The sequence below is a fragment of the Oreochromis niloticus genome, linkage group LG6 (genome assembly GCF_001858045.2).
Source record: "Oreochromis niloticus isolate F11D_XX linkage group LG6, O_niloticus_UMD_NMBU, whole genome shotgun sequence".
Classification (NCBI taxonomy): Eukaryota; Metazoa; Chordata; class Actinopteri; order Cichliformes; family Cichlidae; genus Oreochromis; species Oreochromis niloticus.
The window spans coordinates 21,098,796-21,117,832 of NC_031971.2; the positions used below are offsets into that span (position 1 = coordinate 21,098,796).

Genomic DNA, 19,037 nt, shown 5'->3' on the forward strand with positions numbered 1-19,037 from the left:
AATCCACCGACTGCCAAAAACAATAGGTCATACTCCAACAGGGAGACATGGAAAACCAGTGCCACATTTTCCCCTGGCTCTAATTTCAAACTTGGGATGACTTTAAATACCCCTCAAAAAAAGCAGGATTTTGGAACTTGAAAAGAGGAGTTAAGCCAGTGGAAGAAGCCAAGACAATTCATCTACCATATGGTAATGGCTTGCCTCATCTTTGACAGCAGCGTGATTTGTATGTCCAGTTTAGCGCGGGAAATGTGCCATATAGAAGACCATGCTGATAAAATATCAATTAAAAATGTGCACTTTAATCCCACAGGACATAAAAAATGGGAGAAGTGTTTTCAATATCACAAAGAGAATTACTGAGCTTATGTTAGTTTCTTTAGTGGATAATGACAGAAGCAGCCTGGAATGATCTCTGACAAGATATTGTACTGACTGATGATTGCATCCCCCAGTAGACCAAGTTTTTGTTACAGATTCAACTTGTAAAACGAACCCATCTGGTTTGCATAATGGCTTGAGATTAAGCTGATATTGGGCTTTGTTACTGTGTTTATTTGTTTTAGCAACAAGGCCTTATCCTGACCCCAAGGCTAAACTGGCTCAACAGTCAGCAGACAACTTGGCAGCATCACCCTCAGTGCTCTCTCTTTTCCTTTTTGGCCTCTTTGTCTGTATTAATTAAGAGAGCCCACTCAATGCAGAGGTCTGAGAAATGGGATACAGACTGGCTGTAAGACAGGCGGCTGGGGGGGGGCTTAAAAAAAAAACAAGTTAAGGGGAAAGAGGGATCTAAGAGTTCAAACAGTGTGGGAAACATCTCCCATCTCAAAAAAACAGGAAGTTAAGTGGAATGTGACAGAAACCTCAAAAATGGGAAAGAGAAAAGAAACCTTCTGAGAACACCCAAACCACCAGAATGCCCCTAAAAACTTTGCCTCCGAGGCAACTGAAGTTTACGCTTGCACTTGTTTTTCACTCTGCTGTTTTGTGGTTGTTTTTGCCATCCCGAGCCAGATGCTTTTGTTCATTCAGCGAGGCCTCGTAAAGATGTCATTGTTTTACCATGGTACAATGTTTCATTGTGATACTTTGCCAAGAAGATGGGACCGTAGCGCTGCGCGCTGCGCTCTGCGCTCTGCGCTCTGCCACGAGCTGCGCTCTGCCACGAGCTAGAAATCTCAGTGAATGCATCAGTGTGAGGCGCATTTCCCCGACACACATGGCATGTCTATTTGCGCTCTCAGCAAACCAATAGGATCTGACTTTGACAGCCTAATTGGGCACTAACTGGAAAATAAATGTAGCAGCAGTCATAAGACATTATTAGGGTTGGAGCTGGAAGCCAGGCGCAGGGATGAGGCTACCTTTAGTATGCTGACTCTATTAGCACATTTTTGATTAAGCTATGCTGGACATTTCAGTAGGCACATTTATGATCTGTAAAAAGTGCATAACCTAAAGATTCCTCTTCAAGGTATTGCATGTAGAGACAAACTAGGCTTGAAAGCCAGCCTCACATCCACTTGTTTTTGTAGCTTTGCGTAAGCATAGAGTCACAGTGGCTGTGTGTGTGCCGTGAGCTCACTCTCATTAAGAGTTTAACAGCATCTGTTAGCGGGGATTGTAACAAGGTTTGTTTGCGGGTAATGGGCCAGCCATGAAATTTCCTCGGGTTCTTCTCAAGGGTGAAGCTCAGACAGGGAGCCACACCCGGTGCCAAGATAAGACAGGCAGAGGGAAATGAAAACATACTGCTTTAAGCAGCGAAGAAAAGGATATTACACGTTTTACTCCTGCTCAAATTGCATGAAAACAACATAGGGCTTAAGGTTAGCAGAGGACAGAGTGGTAGGTGGAGTGTGATGCAATGCTGGGTTGTAGCATGATGCTCAGCTTGTCTTGCACGAGTCAGACCACCTGAGGTCAGTATGAGACTTGTTATTGCAGCCCTAAGATGGCTAAATTAGCACAGCAGATTAAAGGGCAAATAAGTGGAGTGTTAAAGTAATGACAGAGGCGAAACAAAAGAGACAGCCATTAAACGGCCAAGATGTGTAAATCAGAGCTATTTTAATCGCATGAAATGGAAGGATGCTGAGGAACACAGAGGAACAAAAGAACAAAGGAACAATTAGATGTATTTTGTACTTGAAATCATGCTTAAAAGTTATAAGCTTTTTAAAACAAAGTCACTGACACTGTGAATAGTTCTGATCTCACAGTATAGTATTGACTTTTGGCTTTTCCGGTCACATTTCTAATAACATTTCACATATATATTTCATATTTCTGCTCTCTTCCTCATCATCTGGTCACAGATAACAGATGACACTGGAGAAAAAAGTTTCCTTAGAGATGTGGAACATATTGATTTCGGAACATTTAATGCTGGTCTTACTAGTTTTGTGAGCTTGACTGTTTTTTCTCCATTGATCTGTCTCAGCGCGGGCATGCTCGCTTGGACTCGATGGTGCTGCTGCTGATGAAGCTGGACCAGCTAGATCAGGAAATTGAGAATGCCCTTAGTGCTACTTCCTCCATGGACAGCACAGCCACCTTCCATCGACGGCATCACCCGGTACCCGCACAACTGAGTTATCTAGCTGGATGTGACAGCAGTTTTTTCTATATTTGAAACTGTGCAGCAGTTCGGCGTTCTCAGTGAACTATATTGTTTGTTTTTTTACTTGTGCAGGAGTTTGATTTAGGATCCTCTTCAGCATCTTCTTCTTCACAACCACCCACACATCCACATGCTGCTGTTGTTGCTACTGCTGCTGCTTTGTCTTCAGGATCTGCACAAGCCCTTGGAGCAAAGCCTAAGAGTGGGGTAAGTCAGCGCCCGAATGTATATAGAAATCATAACAAGGTTCCAGATTGCAACTGACTGATCACATTTTCTGGCAAAATGTCACTGACATGACTAAAACATATGGGCAGTTAAAATATGAAAATATTTTTGAAAATGACTAAAAAGCCAGAAAATAGAATAGAAAAAAATAGCAAAAAACCCCCCAAAACACTGACATTAACATTTAAACTTAAAAATCAGTGACAATAAAACACCTCATTTTTCAAGGTGAAAGATCAAATAATTGGAGATTATGTATCGGAATTTCAGGAGCGGGACCACGCCTTCAAACACGCTCCTTCCGGTTGTCATCTATATATGTCCCCCCAGTTCTGCAAACTGTTCATTCTCGTTTACGTGCTCCACCCTCCCTCCCTCCTTGTTCTCAATTCTTTAACTTATTCACTCCTATTTAGTACATGGGGATCTGCCAGGCCCGGGAGCCATCGCCAGTCCCCTTCGAGGCCTTCCCCAAACCGCAGCTCAATTCACGTCCAAGCATTCACCTTTACCTACTAAAACGCTGTCAAACCTAAAATGAGGACATGGGCCCAGCTCAATTAATGTTTGAAGGGAGCTTTTTCTTTGATGGCATGGTGGAGAAACCCCCAATGCAAGTATTTGGCAAAGAGGAAGGATCTTGTGTTATTTTTTTGCTCAGGGGTGAAGACTTGGGGGTTTTTTTTGCTTCCATTGAGATGTATGATGAGATAGTGGACCGAAGACAGGAAGGCTTGCAAAGAGAGGAAGGGATGACACACAGTAAATGTCCCCGGGGCATATTTGAACCTGGACCTCTGGAATAGCCTTACAGCATATTGGTCACCCGCTTCATCCGGTGAACACCCAGAAAGGCTCTACGTTTTAACATTTAGCCAAAAAAAGTAAAGGTTACCAAACTGAATCCACTTACCATCTTTCAAATCAAGTGCCTGGAGGTTCTTTGAGAAACACTGAGTTGAACACTCAGTTAGGCTCCCAGTTCACACACACCAAGTGTACAACTTCTTCCTCTGACTCTATATCTCCATTTAATATCTATAGGCCGTCCAACAAAACCTTAAGAAATTAGTCTGGGTGAGACTTGCACAGAAACTAGACCTGTGCCACATTTTGTCTCCATTCAGAGGTCCACTTCTATTGTGTTATTCTAGAAAAATACATTCAATATTTTTTGATGAACATCTGTAAAAAAGAGACATGTCTTCCTATTCTGTGGCTTCCACTGGTTTTCCTTCACTTGTTTTCTGCCACCAGAATGATGTAACTATGACCTCCACTCCAAATTGGTCCATCATCTTACTGAGTAAACAGATTTAGGTCCCCACAACACTAGTAATATCTGGACCACACAGACACACATACTCAATCTTCCAATTGTAGGAATGTCCCTCAGCTCTTAGGGCTTACCAAAGCAGACGTTAAAACTCTATAATTAGCTGGTTCCAAAGATCTAGATCCCTTCACCCCATCAGAAGGGTCAGAAGGGGGGTCTGGGAGGTGAAAAGCCAGGGCAAGAGGGAGCAGTGGGGGACACGCTTCGAGTGAGACGTGTGTCTAAAACCCTTGCATGCTCACTTAATGATTTTGTCAGCCTTGCTTAGCCATTGCCTAGTTCAAGCAACCCTTTCTATGTCAAAACTGGTTAAAAGGACATAGAACATAACTTTGTAACCTTTCAGGAGTGTCTGAGTTACTTTGAAAACAAAAATTATTAATTTCACAATTTATCTGTTGCAATGCCACAGTTGACATTGCTGTGTGCTGTTTATCTTCTCTGCCGTCAAAAACATAAGAACAGTTCTTGGTTCATTTAAAGGGTACAGATCAACATCCTCAGTGATGTGTGATTTATTTTGTCTGTAGCCAGCAGTTTCCACAACCTCCATTCCTACAGTAACCCAAGGTAACTCACTAGGCTTGGGTAAACACAGCTTTCACTGTGCCTAATAGAAGGCCTTTTACAGTGGTGGCCCTGTGGAGCGATTGATTGAGGCCAAAGAGATGAAGACTTGGTGAAGGGGATCTCAGTAGTTCATAGTTGCAGGGGTCCTTTCAGACATAAAATGTTGTGACACCCACTTAATCTTTTTACCTACACAATACAAATCCACTGGCCTTTTCTAAAGGAAAACAGGAAAGGCAATCTGGCAACCCATTGGCTATTTCTGGTGGGTTTAGCCTCTGGAGAGGAACCCCTGTTCTGATATAGCCAGCAGATATCTGGGTCAAGACTGTTTCATTATTTTTATTTATTTTAAACGCTTGAGTTCAATTTAGATTCATTTTTTTAACACTGACAGGTGGTTGGTACTTGTCAGGTCCGTAAACATTATCAAAGATGAACAAAGCTTCTGGGTGGAAAAATGAAGCCAGTAAAGAAAAGGGTTAAACCTGCATTCTATCTCAGGGCCACCAGATGGTGATGGCTGTGGCTGCAAAAAGACTTCTAGTATTATAGCAGTGTATAGCTAAACGGATTTCTGATTTGACCTCCGTGAACACTTTTCTGTTGAGTTCATGGCCTTAGACAATCAATTTGAGTCTTAGTAAATACACAATAAAGCCTGTTTTGTAAATCTCGGTTACAATATTTTTTAAAACTCTTTAGCTAACAACTTTGGCTAACGACTTGTGATCGATAAGTCATTAGCCAAAGAGTTTTCACAATAAGACCTGTCACTCCTCATCACAACTCTTTTTTTGCAACCACAATGGTGGCAGTGGTTCAAATCGGGACTTCACAAACCAACGAGCGACATAATGGTAGCTACACCCATCTTTTGAACTGTCTAACAACAATTACAAACACCTGACACAAACATAAGTTACATTGACATCTCAGATGAATAAACAGGTGCACCAAACCCTCACAGGGCTGGTGGTTCTAATAAGTAATGTAATCAAACCAACAACGACTTAAACTAAAGGCATTTCTGCATATTTTTATTTTGGTTTGGTTAGATTGGTAAGTACGAAAGACTGTAGATTCAGTCTATTTTTGTTTTGTTTCCAAAGCCTAGTTTTTTTTAATTTTATTTAGCAAAACCGGTTTTAATTGTGGGGTAGCACGGCAGCACGGTGGTTAGCAATGTTACCTTACAGCAAGTTTGAATCCACCACCCGGCTGGGGTCTCTCTGTGTGGAGTTTGCATGTTCTCCCCATGTTTGCTTTAGTTCTCCCCGGTACTTCAGCTTCCTCCCATAGTCCAAAGGCATGAAGGTAATATGGTTAGGTTAACTGATGATTCCAAATTGCCCATAGGTATGAATGTGAGTGCGAATGGTTGCCCATCTCTCTGTGTTAGACCTAGCCTTTCGCCCTATGGTAGCAAGGATAAGCTCCAGCCTCCCGACAACCCTGATAAGGATAAGTGGAAGAGGATGGCTGGATGGCTGGATGGATGGATGGATGGATTGTTTTAATTGTTACCTTAGCATTCGTTACATATAATAACTTTGGTTAACTGTTAGTTTTTTTGCACTTTAGCAGATGTTACTTTTTCACTCTTTACCAGGACATGCAACCAGTCTTTTCTCTAATGTAAATTCAGACTGCAAAACAACTTTCTAGTATCAACAATCTTGTCACTTACCTGCAGACATGAACACACACGCAACTCTAAATAGAGATTACAGGAAAGGCAGTATGAGGCAACTGTCTAAACTTTATTTTTCTTTTGTGTGGGTGTAATCTAAGGTTATAATAGGAAATAACTTAATCCTAATTCCTAGTATTAACTTTTATTCTATACTAATGACAGCTTTTATAGATCGTACATGTGTTGACTGACTTGCCATAAGTGCTTATAGTACAACAAATGCATCATCACAAAAGGCATCTAAATCATAATCAGGTTTAATCACCACCCCTCTGACACACTGTCGCCAATAGCTAAGCATTATAATAGAATAATAGGATTTATTGAAAAGCCTCTGAATTATATGAAATTAGGAGGCACCTGTACTTTAGTTGCCCCATACACAGTAAATTGACATATCCAAACAATCAGGTCATACCCATAAAACAAACCTTGTATTGTCTCACTACCAAAATGTTGAAACAACCAAAATCCCAGATAGCCTGATGTAAAATTAAAAGGGGGAAAAAAAACCCTATTAGGAAATCTCTCGCCCTTTTCTGCATCGCTTTTTCATCAACATTTGTACATGTTGCCGTGAGCATCTCTTGACATCAGTTGGGAAGGTATTTGCAAGTTTACACAGGACAGAGCAAACAACATATCTCTTTAGCCAACCGGGGGTGAGTGCGGCCCGTCTGAAGGTAAAACGCTACCATACACGCTTCTGTAATTTACGAGAGAGAGGAGCCAAGCTGAAGCAATTAGAGCACAGTCTGGACTGTCTGAGAAAGTAAAATATGGGCATAGTCGATTTGAAATAACTGTTTAACTGCAGTTCTAATTCTCTCTGAATTCTCTATGATTCCCACATGTGCATCAAAGCATCGAGAAAGCTGTTGTGAAAAACAGTGATACTCTCATCGCTGACATGCATGCGTTTCTGTGTGTGTATGCTTGCGGAGGACGTGCTAAAAGTAAAGTGTTTATCATTTTTGCATTAACATTCCTTCCATTTCTTCAGCTGGATTATGCAAGATGTGTCTGGTGTTTGTGCTGACACTATCCCCATGACACCTCCTAAAACACAGTGCAACACTCGGGTGTAAACACACCGCATATACTGAAGCTCTGTCTCATGCCGTCCCGAGCTTTACGTAACCACACTAAAGGTGATATGTGGCTGTATCTGTTTGTGATGAGTGGACATTCAGTATCATTCCTTCGCTGCTGCAGATAAGGTATTGGGTTCATGTGAATGCATTCTTGGCTCCTTGCAAGCTTAGCCGGTGGGTATTGTTAGCCTCCAGCAGGTGGCTGTTATTCTTGCATAGAATGTGAGCCGAACATTTAGCGGATGTTGTGCTGCAGCAGGTGTTTGTTCTTATGCTGGAACTGCTATTCTTTACTCTGAGTGTTTTTGTTGGCAGGTTTATATTACTTGCTTAGTGTGGCAGGTGTCTTGAACTGTTGGTTAACTTGGATTATTGTGTTGCAACAGGTGGGTTTTATTTGGTTTAGCCTGGTGTGTACACTGATTCGGATGTATATTGTATTCATGGCTGAAAATAATGATTTTTTTTGGTTTGATGATTATTCGCGGATTACTTTTCGAGTTAGTGGTTTCATCAACTGTTTTCCTAAAAGTCACAAAAGCATCTTTACATACCTTTTAAAAAAAAATTGCATTCAGTTTGCATTATAAAGCACCAGAACAGTAAAAAGTATAAAATCTTTCATGCTTGACCATCTTAAACCAGTAAACTGGTGTAATAATCTTAAACTAATATAACCCTAGTATAAAAATGAGTATTTATTTGTCCAAAATTTGAATAGATAAGCACAATGTAGTGACATTACTGCGCCATCCGCAGTCCAAGCGGTATTTGTTATGCAACTCTATTTTTAGGGCTCTGCCGCTGCAGAGGATGTGCCAAGTCACAGAGGCGGGCGGAGCCTGCTGACCCTTATCCACCTTCCTTTAAATGTTACAGTCGGAAACAACATATCAGTCACCTTGGGCACCGACAGTTCCCAAGGCATGTAACACAGAAGCTGCTGAACAAATCGCATAACTGCCTGTTAAATTTAGCACAGGGGTGTTTCACATGTCATGCACATGATGACAGGGAAGGTGCTGGCGGGCACCACCTCTCATCCTCTCATGCGTCTTCGGTGAACATTCCATGGAGCGGTGACCTTTGACCGTATGTTTGGATCTGTATTCTGTCTCCATAGCAACAGTATTCAATTTTACCTCTGGTTTCACTGCCAGTGAATTTAGAAAGTAAAAGTTTCCATATCTGGGTTTATGGGATTGTTTTGTTTTTTTCTGGGAGGGATGATTGATTGAGAGATATTTCTATTTCAGAATGACGGAAAGACTCTACTCCCTGTCAGTAGGTTATGTATGAACATGGCTCTTTATCTGTCTGGTGGACAATAGAAATGCTGTGGTTTGCGTGCTAAGGTCACTGGCAGATCTCTGCTCTGTCCTTCCTCCATGTTCCGGTTTGGCAGCCTCGCAGTCCCCAAACATCCTACATCTAGACCACACCTTCTCCGCATCCCAGGCAGATAAAAGTCTGAGTATTTTGCTACTTTCACTGCCTTTTATTTATCTTTACATTTACTCCCACTCTCTCCCACTCCTGTCTGTGGTCAATAGTCGACACAATGGGCAACAGGCGTAATTATGTTTGCCTACATTCCACCCACGTATTGGCTTAAAGGCTGTAGTAGGCCATAATGAGTCAGGGAGCTATGAAACCAGCCACCATTCAGTCTGTCAAGGGCTGCTAGCAGTGGCTCTGGTCATGGCCATGCTAGCAGCTTTGTGTAGTGTCATTGTCCCCAAGGTCGCTTCTCTGCTGAGCACAGCTGTAACAAGGAGACAAACACGGACCTGCTGTGGTTTCCAAAAAGAGGGTAAGAAAAAAGAAAAGGCTTATGTTTGGAACAGGATGTGGAAAATGAATTTCTCCTCATGCCCCATAAGGAAATTCCTGTTGAATCAGGGCTAAAGGCAGTGCATAAAGTACTCCAAGAGAATTGATTTACAGCGCCCAATAAATGTATTAGACTACCTGTCACAAAAACAAGAAAACAACTGTCGAAAACATATTTAAAACTAATAAAAATATATCGTTATTTATCATTTATCAATCTAAACTCATTTATGTCCAAATTTGAGCCAGCACCTTGGACTCAGTAAGAAATGAATCATGCATAACATTCAACCACTAAAATTCTATTTTTAAGTAAATAACTGTAATTTGGCATTGTAAACAAAATCTATTAACTGTGCTTAACTATTTTTCTCTGCTCTTTTGTAAAATGGGGCAGCACGGTGGCGCGGTGATTAGCACTGTTGCCTCACAGCAAGAAGGTCCTGAGTTTGACCACAAACTGGCAAGGGGCCTTTCATTAATTATCTAGACAATTAATGTGCAATCTAAACTACTTCAATATAAATGGTTAACAAGAAACTATATTACTCTGTCAAAATTGCATAATTTTAATCCAAACATCCCAGACACCTGTATTAAGTGTGGAGTGGACAGGGGCTCTTTGTTTCACTGTGTATGGGAGTGTCCACATGTGAAAGTCTTTTGGAAAAAAGTAATCAATCTGTTAAGCCAAATCATTGGTGATGTGATTCCACTTGATCCCAAAATATGTATTTTAAATATATACCCAAATAATTTTGTACCTGCTGCAAACATTAGAGCTCTGTTAACGACTGGACTTTTGGAAGCCAAACAATGTATTGCTCTGTGTTGGAAAAAACAAAAAATATGTGGACTATCTCAGTGGCTTAATGGACTGACATCTATACTAACTCTGGAGAGAATAACTTGTGCATCAAGAAATAAACTGGACAAGTTTTGGGCTATATGGTTAAAATTCTGCCACTTTTTGGAGAACTGTAACGTATACACTGTGGACTTGACGGCTTGAAGTGCTAACTTGATTTGTCTGTCTGCCCTCCCCCCTCCCCTTCTGTTATGGTTTGCTTTCTTTTTGTCTCTATTATTATGTTGTTGTTGTTTTTTGTGTGTCATTATTTTATTTTATGTCCACGGTGTATTATGTAAAACTTGTTAAAACCAATAAATAAATGTGTCTGCATGTTCTCCCCATGTTTGCATGGGCTCTCTCTGGGTAAACACTCTGGGTTCCTCCCACAGTCCAAAGACATGCAGTTACGGAGGTTAGGTCACTTGATAATACTAAATTGCCAATAGGTGTGAATGTGAGTGCGAATGGTTGTCTTTCTCTATGTGTTAGCCCTGCAAGAGACTGGCAACCTGTCCAGGGTGGACCCTGCCTCTTGCCCTATGGTAGCTGGGATAGGCTCCAGCCCTCCCCCCCATTCAACAACAATAATGATATTTTAGTATTAAAAATATCATTTTGATTAAAGCGCTTATGCAAACTAAAGGATTGATCCTTACAGAAACATAAGTGCTTTCTATCCAGTGTTCACCATCCATCAGAAAGCAAATTGGGGTCAGGATCTTACCCAAGGACATTTAGCATGCAGACTGGAGTAGCCAGGCATCAATCTACCAACCTTCTGATTAGTAGATGACCCGCTCTACCTCCTGAGCTGCAGCCACCCCATAGTATCCGTCATTAATATTGTCACAAGTTAAACTCTAAAAGAAAGCACAGCACATGGTGTACTTTAGAGTTATTGGCGTTGTCCACATGCATGAGCCTGACTCAGTGCTCATGCTGAACATTTTGTCAGAGTTTATTTGATGTGCTTAGCGTTTTAACAGAAGGAGTGCTCTGTTTCAGCAGTGTTATGAATGTCAAATATCACATGATTCTTAGTGTTTACACCCTCAGCTCAACGGCAACTCTCTGGTTTTATGAAAACATGTCGTGGCACCGCGCCCAAATCACACCAGCCCAATCATCAATGCGATTCACTGCCTCCATATGGATATCGCTGCCTTTTTTTTTTTTTACTTAAATGAATCATAGTTTTTAATCCAAAATTACATAAAAAAAACTTGCTTGACTGTTGGTATTTTGGCATGCACTGAGTCAGTGAATTGAAGCGTGAATCGATTACATAGAGGACACTGCAGAACGTGTAGCAAATACTTGCAAGATGATGGTACTTGTTGACACTAAATCATGAGGATGACTGTAAAATGCAGGCATCTGGAAACACCCCTACAATACACAGATAATGAAGTGCAGTAAATCACAGAACAAATAAACCACGTCTGAGGAACACATGAACCCACTGTAAAACCAGGTGCAATTTAAGATACACTCACTGGGGCATGCGGTTTGAGGTTTTAATTGGGACATTTAAGTCAAGCGTGTGTTTGCATTTTTTTGTTTTCCATCCGTGTTTGCCTTGAAGTTAGATTACCTCAGTCAAGAGCCACTTGAGCGTCTTGCTCAATTCTTCAACTTTCCTTAATGTCTTAAGGAAGGAATGCAGCCCACTGGTGTTTTGTGTTTATAGCTAGATGTGCTTGTGGCATTTGAATTTGTACAGGTGAGGAGTTTACGGCAGGACGAGAGACTCGAGTGACCTGCTTTGACTGGATGTAGTGCCCTGAAAAGGGAATGCTTAAACCTAAAGTAGATGTTACAAAACCGTGACCCCCGCGAGTGAGTAGCTGTTTTTGCCACAGCACAGGGCCACCATAATCTTGTGCAGAGGACATTCTAATCCCCCTTGTTAACCCACTCTCAGCTTTCTCCTGAAAAATGTCAGCACCTAATCCTGCGGGCAGCATTGTTGTTGCAGTTGGGATCTTAGCTTATCCCTATTAACTCTGGTCCATAACCCACAAATGTGACCTGGTGAGCAGAAGCAGGTGACACATTTAGTCCCTTAATGAGCGTAGTGAAACTGGAGAAATGTAAAACTAAAATTATAAAACTACTTTGTGTGGATTAATCAGTGGTTTCCGAACTTTTTATCCCACTTTTTTCATATTGCCCTTTGTGGAGCTACTTTAGAGTACAATCCAAAAAGTAGAGTGATTAATTAGTTTTAGATATGATTGTGTGTATGCCTCGATCTGGCGCCAACTATTCTGTTTTGAAAGAACCAAAAAAAGGAGGGAAAAGAGCTGCATTAGTATATGCTCTGCATGTTCAAACATATGCCTAAGGTGTGGTTATTTGTTCTACTTGTCAAAACATATACATTAGACTGCCTGCTTTCGTAGCACGTAATCTGTTTCTTTTTGCTTAAATTAAAACGTTTAAAAGCATATTTCTCACTTTGCACATTTTCAGTTTCGAGTCTTTTTGCACCTGCTTGCTCTGGTTCTGCTGCTTTCATTAGGCTTGGTCATACAGCAAGCATGAAAAGGACTGTTGTCCTATAAGATGCATAAAGTGGTTTCCTTAATGCTTTACTCATATGAGGTAAAGCAACTGCATTATCCAGAGAGAGAAACATAAAAACCCAAGCCAAGATCTTTTGGTCAGAACCACTTTAAATGATTCATAATTGTCTTTAGGAAGAAGTGGGCTGCATGCAGTCTTGTTTTTTCTTAATATTTCCAATCAGAGTGACAAGATGAGCCCAGCTGAAAGCAGTAATTTGAAATGCGGAGTTTGGAAATGATGAGTACATTTTCCTTTTGGGAGAAAAACCGTCCTGGTCGGACAAGTGAAGAGTTATTGTCTTGTATGGTGATGGATTCCAAGGGCCACTGAACAGTTCACAGTTTACGCTCCACCACTAAATCCTTCCACAACAGCGCCTGAAACCAGAAGTCCGTTGCTTTGACTTACGTGTGTAAACAGAGTCAGATGTATGAGGGTGTCTGCATTTGTGCACATCTCACCCTCTCTTACTGCCTTTCAGTGGACATCAGCACATACAGAACATAACTCATGACTCAAGGTTGGGCGAGGGATCAAGGTCTCAGCTGGCAGTCTCATGCATGTGTGTGAATGTGAGCAAGTGCACAGGTTGTATGGTGAAATCATTAACCTCGTCACACAGCTAAAGACTGAAAGTGCACCCATTCGTGCTGTAGGTTTTACTTGAGCTTTTTACCGCATTAAAAGATCACAATAAACGTCGCAGAGACATTTTCAAGCATCACCTCGTTTTGCGAGGTCACTGTTAAATCCAACATCTGGACGCTACTATACCTTTTCTGCAGGAAATGTTCCAATGGAGCATTAAACCAAGTCACTGCATCACTTCCTGTTGACACATTCTCAGTGTGACATATGGAGACTATTAAAATGAGGGAAGGGGATGCAGGGGAGAAAGGAGAAAATGTGTGGGGTGGATAACTGTGTGCGTGTGTGTGGGAGGGGGGCTTTTCTGGAAAGGAGAAGGTTAAATGAAATTGTTTCCCACGTTTCCATGCACACATGGACTCTTGGGTTCTGAATAAATTCCTTTGTAAATGCAGGGCAAAAAGAGCACATGAATGCCAGTCAAAATACAGTGAGTTCCAGATAACATCTCCAGTGTTCCTAGGAAAGCATGCACACACAGCCAGATGCATTTCTTCTTCCTCTGTCAGACACACACCTTAAGCATCTAGTGCTGGAGACACAAGCTTACCTGGGCATAAGCCATCTGCACCGATTTAGCCATTCGCGTTAAGTGGCTGAGAAAAAAGTTTGGGTTTGCTGAGCCCCCTAATCCTTGGCCAGCACAAACCATGGGTGGTCACACACACTCACACACGCACACAAACACACACACACTCATACACACACTGCAGCTGCAGTGCTGGAGGGGGGTGGGGATGAGAGGTTGGCGGTGGGGTTGGAACAGGCCTGGTGGACTGCTTGGGTTTGTTGTGCAACAGCCACATGCCATTGGCTTGCTTAACAACTCTGACTACCTCACTCACACAAAGGCATGCCACACACAGTGAGGGGCCATTACTGAGAGACAAAATAATATTTGTTACTAGGACTGGGTATTGAAAGTCCTTACTTGTTTGTCTATAAGCTGTCATGTTTCCATAGTACAAAATAAATTAACCTTTTCAGTTACTCAAACCAGGCTTTGAACGTCTCTTCAGCAGGCAGCAGACCATCTGTGAGGAAGCACGGGTCACGCTTCAAAGTCTCTTTAAAGATAGCATTCCTTTTTCTCAAGTGGTCAGTCTGTTACACAAGTAACACATTATTTGACTCATCTGGCCATTTTTTTTCCTTGGAAATAGGTTGACAGGTGGTGTCTGATAATGATTAACACACTGATTACTGGTTGTTCATTCATATGTCCTCTTGAAAAAATGGTGCATCTACTGCATCACCAATTGGCATCTTACTTTTCATACCTCTTCCCATTCACTTGTCTAGTTGTAAATTTTCTCTCACTGGCTGTTGTGGATGTCCCAGTGTAACTGCAGTTGTTACCATCTAAATTCTAACTCTTAAATATCAGACAATCTATATATTATTGAGAAAGCTCCAATGAGTTTGCGAGCATTCCAGGAGGGTTAAGAGTGGTTTTGTAATCCCCTCTCATTACCAGAAAATCTGGGCAAGTACGGACCGACGTCCCAAACCAGATGAATGTCAGAAGCAGGGCTGATGTCACAATACCAGAAATGTAGTAGTTGGTAACAGCACCAAACCCATGTACTTAAACGTAAACTCCTGCATTAAAAAGTCATTTTTTATCACCGACATTGTGGTGGCAGAACATTTATTTAACAATGTAGGTTTGTAGTTAACACATTCACATAACATGTGAAGGTTCCCTGTTTCGAGTGAGAGAGGGTCACCTTGGGAATGGCGTCTGGTGTTAAAAATCTGTCAAATCAAACCTGCGGGATTCATAGTGACCCCTGGTGAATAAATCCTCCCATATTTCCTTTATACAATAATGGTGCAGCAGAGCTAACATGCTCGCTCTCCGCTCCAGGTCATGAAGCTTTGTTGTCAGATGGAGACAATGTACAAAGTAAGTGCTAAAACCGGCCTTGGGCCACGCTTGCGTGTGCTGTTGTTTCTTGTTTCTGTCAGTCGCAGAAATAAGATACATATAGGCTTTAATTCCACACTTGTTACACCAACGCAAGGGACAGGAACAAAGAGTGAAGAGTGAAGTTCTAACATTACAAAGAGCTGAGGTGAAAACAAGTGTTAAAAGCAATGAAAAGTGTCCACTGCATCCACTTTCTCTGCTTTCATGCTATATTTGTTTGATCTTTGAAGTTTTTTCCTCAGTTCTCCTGTTCCCAGTGAACTCCACTGTTGCTTCCTTTTCTATATCATCCAACTTGCCAACCAGAGAATTCATCACATGTATATTTTCTCCATCATAAACCTACAGGAACATTTGTAGGCTTATCCGCGCTTATGCTAAATGGACTTCCTACAGTACTACAAGAACAAGTTCTGTTGTGTTTTCATCATGTTTCCAGAATTTTGGTGTCACAAGCATCTGTTCTGGGGACATATAGTACAAATTGTTAGATAAATATTTTACAAATATATACCTGATTTCTGCTTGCCAGGAGCACTTAACAAACCATCAAACATTACAATAACGGAAAAGCTTTTAGAGTAAACCAGCATTACCAATATTAAGTGTCGTAGTTCTCCTTACTATTATATCCAAAATGTTTAGTAAAGCAAATACATACATAAATCCAAAGAAAGTTTCATACCTGGATTTTTGAAATGTATTCACTAAAAGTGTTTTGTTGGAGAAAAAAAAACAAACCAAGACAAAAACAATTTCACCAAACTGCTGCTTAGAGTAATGACCCTAATTAACAACCCTACAGTGTGTAATCATGCAGGCACGCATGTTTGCAGTCCACTACATACTCATGTGAGGCAGATACATACCATACCCCCTGTGCCCCAACACAAACCACTTCCAGTAAATTAGTGGCAGTAAATGAGGCAGCTGATGCCTGTGTGCTGTGCAGCCTGCAGCTCCCCAGTGGACACTTGACACGGCCTGGGTGACCCCACACTGGGACAACCTGCACTGTGGCATGCAGAGTGGGGGAGAACAGAAAAGCATTAAGAAAATCTGTGAGTGTGGTGCAGTGAAATCACTAGTACTTACGTGTATTCGTTAACATTCTTGTTCTCATAAATATGTGAACATATTTCTAAATGTATTTATTATCTGTAATTGCTATCATAAAGTGAAATGCACCAGTACGTGAAAGGTGAGGTTTACACTGTGTGTAAGTGATCTCATGGGTCACTGAAAGGAACCCGTGGTGTCGTGTTTACACAATAAGACGGGTGCACTGGTGAACTGAAATGTCTTGTTAGACCTAAACAGAGAAGCCACACAGACCTCCCATATTTCCATCATAGAAGGCCAGTCCTTCACAGTTGTAGATGAAAATACAAAACACTGGCCATTCAGATTTTTCAAAAAAGCTTTTTGCTACAATATAAAGGAATAAAATGTCTTGTGCATGTACAAAATCTGAATTAATCCAGTGCTGTACACTGTGCAGTATTTCAGCATTTTGGTAGTAGTTCAAATAAAATTGTATATTGTGGAGAAACAAGAATAATAAAAACTCTGTTTCTAACCTCTATCCAGCTGATGAAAAGGCAAAAATGGAGCAGGTGGCTTGTGTTATCTTAGCTGAGTCTCATACCATTCATAATGTTTTCCTGTAACAAAACTTTGTGGCTGAAAAAGCAGAGCTAATATTACCCGAGTGCAACAGCTGAAACAGCACCGAGTATAAATGTATGTCTGGTTTCACCTCACTGCTGATGTTCTGTTTGTGCCGGATAATTAAATGACAGGAGCCTTCAGCTTCTCCCTGGTGTCTCTTTTAGGCCGTTAATTAGCAATAAATTGTGAAGCTGTTTGTCCACAGAGGAAACTTCACCCGCGTTACGTCTGAAAGTGACCGTCAAATGATTTACTGCTGTTTCTGCACACATATATGTTACACATGTGCAGACATAAACACGTACACATGCATACTCTTAAACAATCATAAACACATGCATCGCCAGATAAAAATCTAGTTACGATTTTGTGTGGATTTTAGTTTAAACTATGTGTGAGCAGATTTTCACTCACTGGATTCTAAAAACTGGATTTGGGACCAAGATAATTCATTTATCCAGCGTGAATCAGCAAACACGTTAGCAAAAACAAACTCGTGTATAAGAGCAGCCATTGTGTTCATACTCGCCAGACCGTGTCATACCTGTGGTTATTCAGTCATAAAATATAGGGGCTCCCCCTGAGACTGGAGGAGCAAATCGCCTGTAGCCATATTTTTTGCTCTGTGATGAATAGTCATGTTTCTTTCTTGAATGTGACCGTACTGGAGCCTGGTGCTAATGAAATTAAAAGTCATTAATAATCAAAGTAATGCTCCCTTTATGGCAAAATATATTGTGCTCATACTAACAGAGAAAAAAGAACACATTTACAAGGCCAGGAGTTTGTATTAATCAGATTTGTAAAGTTTAGTGTTGACATCAAATTTCAGGAAACAGTGGGAATTGTTTGGTTACTAGCATAACGTCGGTTCTCTGTAAGCTTATTGCTTATCTCGCTATCCAAAAATTACATGTGATAAATGATGATAGAGGCATTGTAGTGCATTCCAGTTGAATTTCAAAATTCCTAGTCAGAATTTTCAACTGGAACACCCCCTCAAATCAAATTTCCAACTCGAATAGTTAGAGCAGCCCCACCAACACTGACTTAACAAGACATGATGGCAGTCGTGAACATATGCAGTGGTAAAACTGTAACAATTTAAAACTGTACAGCCACTATCGTGTATTTCTAACTCGATAAATAAGCCATGCGCAGACCACTGACTAGGCTCTCTCTATGATCATGCTGAAGCTCTTTTACGTGCAAAAAAGCATCATTGCGCTGTATTTCTTGGGATGCATGAATAGCTCTACCTTGCTAGGAAGTAAAACAACTGACTTTGCTACTAAAACATGCTCGATTCATGAGTGAAGTCACCCACAGCTCTAAAATCCAATCTCTGAGGTAAATGAAATGCAGCATTAGTCCAGAATGTTTGAAATGAAGTATGTTTACAAGGTAACATGTTTCCCAACGTTATGCATGATACAGAAAGGATAAAACACAAGTTACAAGTTGGTCTTTTAGGGAAACACTAAATATCTTCTTTCTTGAATGGAGTGTTCTCCTTAAGGAAATAGTCTCTCTTTAAAGGAGGATCTTCATTTTCTTGAGTCCGTTATGGCACATCATCAGAGGACTCCTTATGCCAATCTCTGATGCCAGTATCACTGAGTAAGGACTCTCGGAAGAACAGAGTGTGATCGTTCTTCAGCCAAAGTGGGTGTGTGGGCAATTGCCTCAACTGTTAACCCAAACTACATGTTTCCAGCCAGCTGTCCTGTGGTATCTGTGCCACAATGTGGGTTTAGGCATTAGTAGGATGGGTCTTTCACTCCAAACTCATTGCACATGGTTGCTTATAAAGCACCCCTTGGCATCACATTTAAATGCAATAGGAAGGTGTTATTTTTCAACATGCGTTTCCTAAACCTGTCTAAGTAGATTTTGGTGTCTAAACCTAAACTGACTGAGTGAAAATGAAATAAATGAGTGAATGAAAATCAAGTGAAACCAAGCTCTCAGACAG

The 19,037-nt window shown here is 41.1% G+C and overlaps 1 protein-coding gene across 1 annotated transcript in view; it reads left to right on the forward strand.

The window, feature by feature from the left end:
• Nucleotides 1-19,037, forward strand: part of dlc1 (DLC1 Rho GTPase activating protein) — an 84,924-nt gene that overhangs the window by 5,092 nt on the left and 60,795 nt on the right. Inside the window, exons 3-4 of the mRNA XM_005458744.4 lie at nucleotides 2,450-2,584; nucleotides 2,702-2,836. Of these exons, the coding sequence (XP_005458801.1) occupies nucleotides 2,450-2,584; nucleotides 2,702-2,836 (270 nt within the window). The remainder of the gene's footprint in view (nucleotides 1-2,449; nucleotides 2,585-2,701; nucleotides 2,837-19,037) is intronic.